Source organism: Pungitius pungitius, chromosome 8 (genome assembly GCF_949316345.1).
Source record: "Pungitius pungitius chromosome 8, fPunPun2.1, whole genome shotgun sequence".
NCBI lineage: Eukaryota > Metazoa > Chordata > Actinopteri > Perciformes > Gasterosteidae > Pungitius > Pungitius pungitius.
The window spans coordinates 21,107,418-21,116,582 of NC_084907.1; the positions used below are offsets into that span (position 1 = coordinate 21,107,418).

A 9,165-nucleotide genomic window follows, 5' to 3' on the forward strand; every position below is an offset into this window, starting at 1 on the left:
TTTCAATCGTCCTCATCTATAAAATCTCTTTATTAAATTCTCCATTGCATAAAAAAAAAAAAATGTATTTCAAAGGCTAAAATAACTTGTTTTGTTTGAGCATTTCACATCCAAGAAGCATTTCATTTGCACTGATATGAAATGAATGATACATGGACTCCACACCGCGTTAACGCCACATGACATCATTCACCCGTTCACACGCATTCATCCACTGATGACAGGAGCTCCTGCTCATCAGTAACATTCACACACTGTAGTCCCAGCTGCAGGAGCAATGCTGGGATCCGACCGACAAGCCCCCCCACTCACCCCTGACTCTCCTACTGTCGCCTCGATGAATGCATTTTTGCTTGATAAACCACTTTTAACTTTTAACAATTAACATCGTATCAAAATGATTAAACGTATCAACCAATTGTTGTAGAATCACTGAACCTGCAGTAAAAACTAAAAACAGCATAGTTGCTCTCACTCTCTCACCAAAGGAACGCAATTCCATCCTCTTTATATCAATATGGCACATAAAAAAATAAAATAAACTCTATTTGCTTTATCGTGAATTGCTAAAGTAGCGCTGCAAGTTGCATGAGTAAAGTATCAAAACACACACACGCACACACTGTTTAGCTATATTGGGTTGTACTTTTCCCACCCCAAGTGTTCACAATTGCCACCATCTGAACGGGGTCAACGGCACTGCAGTAACAGGATCCCAACACTGACAGACAAATGATAATGAATGATAGCTGTCTGAGTAAATAAGTGGAGAGGTGCCCTTGACCCGCTGTCTCCTTAATTTCAGTCCAGGCTGAACACCCACCCCCCTTTCCCAAAACACATACCACCACCACCACCCCCCCCCCCCCCTCCACCCACGGGGACTCCCACACCTCGGCTACATCTGGAGAGCATGGAAGCCTCAACGGGGGAGAAACCACTTATTCGCAGGTTTATCTATCAATCCGTCCCCGACAATTCCCCGAGACTGAGCCTCCGCTTCGTAAAAAGTCTATTATTGTTTTGTCAAATTCATTTGGTGTTTTGTCTGAACTGAGCCTCAAAGCCGCCACGCTGCTTTGCGTCAGGTTTGCCCGAGAGCAGAAGAGCCAGCGAGCCTCGGGGTGCTGTGATTAGATCCCACATCTCCTCGCTGGAGAAAACCATTTGAACCTCATTCGGGTTTTTGTTGTTGGAGTGACAGGTAGGCGCTGCCATGGCAACCAGAGCAAAGCGTGTGTCACATGGGGCGGCGTTACAGAAGCTCTGCAAGCAGACACCCAAAAATCTCACAGACGTGAACATGTGGCCTTGACATGAATATTAAAAAGTCTCTCTCCCGATCCTCTGTGTCACTTCTAATCCGCAGAGAACCACCGCTGGTAAAAAAAAAAGAAAATAGAAGCCTTTACTGGCTCTCCAGTTCAGTCCCCCTCACCTACCCCGCCCGCCCTGCTGAGGTTGATTACAGCGCGCCTGATAATCTGCCGCGAATGATGATTAAGATCACACCTGAAGGGTTGTGTGCACTGCTACGAGCCCGATGGAAAACAACTGCACGGGACGACCCCCCGAGTGCAGAAGCCAATCGAGTTCCTCCAGCATGAGAAAGAAAAGACACGTGTCCCATGTTCCACCGTGGAGTCTATTTTTATACTGTCTGACACATTTCGATCTTAGAAAGAAATGGCTGCGGCGGGAAACACACAAACACACACACCAGGATGCACGGTCTATCTCACACACACACACACACACACACACCAGGATACACGGTCTATCTCACACACACACACACACACACACACACCAGGATGCACGGTCTATCTCACACACACACACACACACACACACACACACACACACACACACACACACACCGTCTGTCACAGGATTCTTCAACTTCTAACAAACAAAACCAAAAGTTATTAGGACACGTCGGTGTGGGAGAATAGTTATATTTTATATATATATTGTGGAGGGTGGATTCCAGCATTAATACGTGCTTTTGGGCTCGGCTTGCCAGTACCAAAAATATTCACATTGCAGAAAAGTGTGCATTTGTGTAATGTGTATTCCTCTCCGTGTGAGCCAGCACTTTATGAAGTGAACCTGACATAAAAAAGGGTTACGCAGTGAATGGAGACTCAAAGCTCTCACTAAACTCAGCGTTGCTGAGGCGGGTAGGCAAATCCCTTCTGTACATATACATCCACCCACTACTGGCCTCATACGTTCCCCTGCTCCCTCACCGTGGTGCCCTCCTCTCAAGGAAAGCCCGAGCCCTTTAGAGAGCCCCTCTACACCCCCCTTTCTGCCCTTTGAGTGTAGTCCAATCTGCCGCTGTGGGCGGAATGCTGGGTTCTCTTGTCTCTCACCTCTTAGCGCCAACCTCTCATCAACAAGCACACAGAGAGGCTGTGAGTGTGGAGTAAAGGCAGCGACAAGGCAGGAGGAGACACACACACACAAAGAATACAGACAGGAAGGACACTATATTTAGCACTGTAGCTGTCGCCTTGTGTTTTTCTCTCCTGAATAATCATAGTTTGACAGCATGCATCCTGCAGAGCAGAGGTTGATGGGATGCAACAGCATCATCATCGTCATCATCATCATCTCTGGAGAGAAAGTTCTAGAAGCATTGTAATATTCGCTGCGGGGCTTGCGTGCTACGCATTACTCTGTGGAAACATTTAGCAGTGACCTGGCATTAGACAATAGGAAGGGGAGGCAGCTTAGGTCTAGTTCAGCCATCAGGTACAGTGTTGCATGTGTGACACATGCCAAGAGCACAAACTGCATACTTTACAGGACTGCGTGCACAAATGGGCGGCAATGTTACCAAAAGACATTTATAGAAAGCCTTCTGCCGTCCATCATTATATATGTAGGAGAGGGGCAGTGGAAGGCTGTGACAAACTTACACTCATGCACCAGTGGTGATTATGTACTGGGAAAGGGGTAAAGAAGCACAGGAATTACTCTGTATGTGCACAATGGACTTTGACCAGTGCAAAAAAGGTTTTTGCTTTTGTGGAAAAAAAACATAGCATAACTGCGCTGCTGCTTATTTTCATCTTGTTTCTTGCAGATAAAAACAGAAGATGAATTCACTCTAAGAGATGTTTCTCCTGCTGGTTTTCCCAAATTCCCCAAAGCTTTAACTTTTCCTATTGCTTGTCGCTATTGTTAATTCATGACAACACGATGTCCATTTACAAATAACAAGTCTATCTGTTAATGATAAATCGAGGTGGCATGTTGACCACCTCAATAACATATAATAAAGCAATAACAACAGCACTTCACACTGTAGATGCTAATTATTATCATGGTAGATTACCCATTACCCATAAATGAATGATTACATTGGGGCGATCTACCAGGTAAGTTTCACCATCTAATGCGTGTTTTAATACGTTTAACATCCCTGATGATGCATGTAATATAAATACACCGTGACACAGTGGCTGAATAATAACAAGGTTTCTTTTGTGGCTGAACAGCAGGAGGGTTTCTGCGTTATGAGAACAACCGATCGCCCCGAGGATCAGCAAATCACAGCCGCTGGTTAACGACTGCTTTTTCACTTTGGTTTGAAGGACACTGAGCATGACAATGAAAGCAGCTCAGGGATATGTCTCCAAAATAAAAATAAAATGTTTTAAAGAAAACGCATTCACCTGCCAAGCAGTCGGTCTGTCGGGTTTGTCTGGACTTCCCTTGTCAGAGTAAAGTAGAAGCTTTCAGCAGACACTGACTGCAAAGACTTCATTGGCAGCAGGTTTGGCCGAGGCACTTTGCTCAGTCTCCTGTGCCACGATAGTGTATACCGTCTATAAGAAGTAGGGATGCAGGGTGAGGTGCAAGCAGTTATACTTCTTACAGTCTAATGAGAGGTTTATTATCTCAGGGCATGACAGGAATCATTGTGGATTAAACACTTTCCATCTCAGCTGAGGAGTCAAAAGGACATGAACGGTGCAGGACCACCTACATGGAGCAACGTCACACTCGTAGTACTTTAGGAGGATAAAGGGCCGCCCTCGTGTACTATATATATATACACACGCGTAAATCTGCCCATGGGGCATAATCGGTGGAAGATGAGGTCTATTGTTCTATTGAACAAGGAGTCAAGTTCAAACACGGTCGCAGCTCCTAATTATTCAAAGAATAACGAGGTGGAGGACATACATCTCGACCGTCTCTGATCTTAACCCTAAGCGCAGACTGCCGGTAGAGATGAGCCGATAGTGAAGCCTTTGTTTCCGGCGTGACGATCACTGACGCATTACGTGGGACACAAAGAGCGCGACGGAGAGTGCAACCTTAAGCTCGTCCCTGACAATTACAGAACTGCCCGGGCTTTGTCTGGTTTTCTTCCCAGGGCCAACCTTGCACCCAGGTGTTCCACCAAAGGACCAAAGAGGCCGGAGAAGGAAAAAAAAAACAAAAAAAAAACAGAGTTAAACACTTTCAAATGGGCCGGAGGATTAGCGCAACAGGCTATTACTTGTTAATACGGTGCCATTCTCCCACAGTTTGAGGGCAGTTAACCTCGGGTGTCACTGGCTTCTGTTTAAAGGGTCACAACCTCGCAGAGCCCGACGCACTGAAATAGCACGTGATTATAGGCCTTGTTTGAGAGTAAATATAGGCGCTCTCGGCAGCTGATGTTAGCCAGCCTCGTTCAGTCTTTTATGACAAGAATACACCTATATAACTGTGACTTGTCGTTTATGGAACATCATCTGTCCATCTGATAGCTATGTCAAACCCTAACATCCATTTTGAATGAAGGTATAGGAGTTATAATTTTGGGGGGGAAACACACTGTTTAGGTAGGTGTGTGTGTGTGTGTGTAACTCTTTGAAGTCTGGGTTGATGATCTATCCCCACAAAGTTTGAATGGACATTCCTTTAGTCTTAGACTCTGTTTGCTCACTTGGTCCTTATCACACTTAATGACTCAGCCTAAACAAACACACTCACAGCTACTTTGGGAGCCTCAGAAAAGACTAAATTGTACTTATTGGGTTGCCTTTTTCGTTTTATTTGGGAAATCCTGCTTTTAATGTTGAACAGCAATTGATATTCGATAACAAGGAAAACTACAGTGCAAATAAATAATAGTATGGCGCATAGTCTTTAAATAAGTGCAAATGATTGCACAATTCCTATATCTACGAACATAGATAAATATGAATAGAAGATAACTACTGGTTTGAATAATACTTCAAAGCCAAAAAGCAACAATTTCATCATTATTAAACTTAATCTGTTGTGCCACTGTGACGGGATGTGATGTGATTGCTTTAGGCATCAATGCATGACGATCATTTAGTTTAAGCTATGAAGAGTTCCAGGAAAACTACCAGCAGTACAAAATAATCACAAATAACTGTAGTAATTATTAAATGGCAGAATGGAAGTTCAAGGTAAGGGTTTATAACGTACCAGTGCTAATAACGTACACTGTATTTCCCATAGGACATTTATTAAATGACATGTAATGTAGTTTTGTGTTGAGAAATGTGTGTGTATCTGTATGTATATAACCCCATGTCCGTTTCTTTGATAAAAGCCAAGATATGCTTTGGATTTCAGCCAAAAGCCGCAACATCTTCCGTAAGAGCTTTATAAAGTGAAAAATGATACTGTGTATGTGAGCAGCAAATCCAACAACATAATTAGAGAAAAACAAAGGCTCTTTTAGCAGTTACAGTTGGCTGACTACATTCATAGCTTGTCGCCTTGATCGGTTTTATCATCAAAACTGAAATGCACATTGAAAATGAGCTTAGATCATGTTTTCACATAGCACCTATTACAGCAAATGTGTCTGTCAGCACTAGAACAGCTACCATGAAACCTAAAGCCAAGTACTTGGTTGAGTACACTGGCACATGCAAAATTAATAAAAGTACATTACAGAGCCATTCCCAGCAGAACGGCGCAAAAACCAATACAATTAGGCAATGCATAGCCTAGGGTTCATTTCTATTCTCCAGCTATGTGAAGTGGCTCTGTGAGGCATAAAGTAACCCCCGAAATAAATTAAAAAACAGGTAGGAACTCGATTAAAACAAGTAGAAAATAAATCAACTCTTTGTCACCTAGTAAATGTGAGACCAGTGAAGGATGAAATCCAACTGGATTAGAGAGAAAGAAACCAAACAGGTAAACATTTTAGACGATGAGGAGAGATCTTATAAGCAGACAACATGATATGAAGTGATTTCTCTCTACCATTCCGCTATAGACTATATATGATGAGAGACAAGTGACAGATTAAAGATGTCATCATTTTTTCGACGGCGTGGTTAGCTGAGAAACCTCCAGCTCGCATCGAGTGTTTCCAACCCGTTCAAACTCATTGATACATTAAGTGTGCCGACGCGTATCCAAGTCTTCTTCTTCGGAGGTAAATCTACTACAAAACCCCAAGCGCCATCGTGTCCATTGTGTCCTTTTAGTATTTGCAAGGACACAATGGACGCGACGGCCTGACCGGACGATGGGAGTGGCAAAAGCGCCGGAGACTGCACCACGGCGACCTATTTTGATACGACGGTTCAACACACACGGGGCCCCATGTGGCACTGGCAAACATTCATAACATGCTGGATCTGCGCCTTGAGTCCGTGCCCAGCCGAGTGTTAAATCCGACTTGATTTCAGTAAAGGAGCCGAGGTCGCACAAAGGCCCCGTTTTGAGGAACCGACGGCAGCCAGGCAATTAGATGAAGACGTGTTCTCTGGGCCCTGAATTAAACAGGACAATCAGCGGCACATCTCCTCATCCCTCTCGTCACGACTCGCAATCAAACTCTCTGTTGGCGGAGGAATAAACGGCCACGCTTGCCGAGCTGTGAAGGCAGGTCGCGCAAATAGTTTACCCACAACAAGACAGGAACAAACATTACTGTGGTAATCAAAAAAATCTACAAAGCGGTGCAGCGAAGCACGACGCCAAAAGCAACCGGCTCACAGATGCTGCAGATATTCGGAGTGCCCTTACCTTTGAAGGAGAGGAAGATCCTGGGAGCGGAGAGGGGCTCGTTGGGGGCGGGCGGCGCCCCCGACGAGGAGGCCAGCAGGGCCAGCAGCCAGCACACGTTCTCCCACAGCATTGTCCCTTCCGCTTGTTAACAGAGCCGGAGGAGAGTCGAGGAGCTGAGGGGCAGACGAGCGCCGGTCAATAAGCATGTACTTTGAGCCAACTGCAGGGACAGCCACTTAGCTGAAATGAGCAGTCTTAGAGCTTTTTGGTACTTTAGTCATAGAAGTCTGGATAGAAATAGTCGATTGACTATTGATTTTCCATCTTGGCTTCATGGGTTTCAGGATGATCTCCCACTGTAATGTGCCCCCTAAGTCTGCCTCTGTGTGCTGTAAAAGCAACAGTGTGGAGGAATGGACTCCACTTCCAGCTGAAGACGACGAGGGGCCGCGTGCTCCTCCCTATCCTCGCTTTTCTCAGACGAGGCGTTTTATTTTTTATTTTCCAGTGTTGTGCACAGAGGAACTGAATTTCACCGAGAAGATCCCTCGTTTAGCCACAGGAGCATCGCCCCAACAAAATTGTGCATATGAGCCACAAAAGGGAGAAGAAGTTTATAACGTCCCCATAAAAAGGATTCAAAGACGCTCCAAGTTATCAGCATGCAAATGAGGTGCAACAACTAATATATATATACACACTCAGAGGCAGGGTTTTAGATGTAATCAAGATCATATCTACTCGTAAACGTGGATTCGAGGCTGAGGTCAAACTGTCAGTCAGGGTTTAAGATCAAGTTCCACATCAACTCCAAAGCAGACCTTTAACCAAAATGAAGCGTGCCCGACTTATTGCGGACGGGAACATGACCAGTAACAGAAAAGCCAGTTAGAAGACTTACACACTGGAAAAATAACAGATTGTAAAGATCTCCTGCAGCTGAAAGTTTCCTTGCTTCGTGCGTGTTGTGCACCCAACACGTACACGCACACACGCACACACTGCTATTTGCTCATGTAGTATGTGCAATTTGTGTTTGACATCGCATTTGCTCATTTAAAAATAATATAAAATAAAAAAATACCCAGCACGCACCAGAAGAAGATCGAGGAAACACAAAAGGTATTTTGCTTAAAATAAACTGTCCTCAATATTCAGACTAAACTTTTACCACATATTTTAAATAAATAAGCCATAAAATTGCACGTGAAGCACGCATCGTCTAATTCGACTCCCGCAAATGTGTCTTCCTACTGTTCCACGCGCACATCTGCATATATACGGACAACGGATGTGACCTGTGCGACAAACCATCACCCGCGTAGCGACTCACCTTCTGGTGCCGTCCAGTGAATGTTGCGTTGAAGCTGGTCAACACTTGAGAACCATCCACTCCGGGTCGGCTGAGCTGCTCTCCGTGCTCGCGCAGCACAACCACGCGTATCCGCCGCAGGTCCTGCACGATTATCCCTCAGAGCCGAACAAAAGCTCGGATTTAAATCAACTTGACGCGGCCGCCTCGAACCCGGAGTGATCCCAAAAACCGAATCAACGGAGTCTGCACGGAGTCCGCCGCGGAGGGGTTCGAAACAAAAGAGTTGCTCCCGGAGAGGTGCGCGTAACACGCGGCGGTCGGCGGTTGCTCAAGTGTGTGTGTGTGTGTGTGTGTGTGTGTGTGTGTGTGTGTATGTGTGTGTGTGTGTGGTGCGTTGCAGGGGGAAAGCGGCTCCTGCAGGTGGATCCGCTGAGGTCTCCCGGCCGTGGACACACCCATGGGGGAGGGAACCCACCTTAAGCATCCATGCGCCGCCTCCCGCCCACAAAGCGTTGCACAAAGCGTGTCTGCTCTGCACCTTCCTCCGGAGGTAAACTCTCGTGGGATGATTACCTGTAATATGGTGAAGAATTATTTAAAAAATCTGCTTTGAATTACGTTTAATTACTTTTTTTTGGTGCGTACAGTATGTTTTAGTTTGTTCCCCCCGAAGTTGATCCGTAGTGTTGACGTGAATGCCTCGATAGAGCCTTTATAGAATTATGCAGTTTCTTTTCCTTGGCTTTACCATTTGTAAATGTTACCAAAGGTAGTCATATTAAGGTCAAGATAAAGTTACATAAATAGAATATGAATAAAATATACATTTTGCTGGAGCTCTC

General features: G+C 45.1%; 1 protein-coding gene across 1 annotated transcript in view; it reads right to left on the bottom strand.

Moving 5' to 3' along the window:
• The window catches only part of sema3fa (sema domain, immunoglobulin domain (Ig), short basic domain, secreted, (semaphorin) 3Fa), a 39,991-nt gene extending 31,215 nt beyond the window's left edge, over nt 1–8,776 (bottom strand). The window contains 2 exon segments of the mRNA XM_062563974.1: nt 7,027–7,181; nt 8,342–8,776. Of these exon segments, the coding sequence (XP_062419958.1) occupies nt 7,027–7,138 (112 nt within the window). The 5' untranslated portion in view covers nt 7,139–7,181; nt 8,342–8,776.
• Nucleotides 8,777–9,165: the final 389 nt, after the last annotated feature.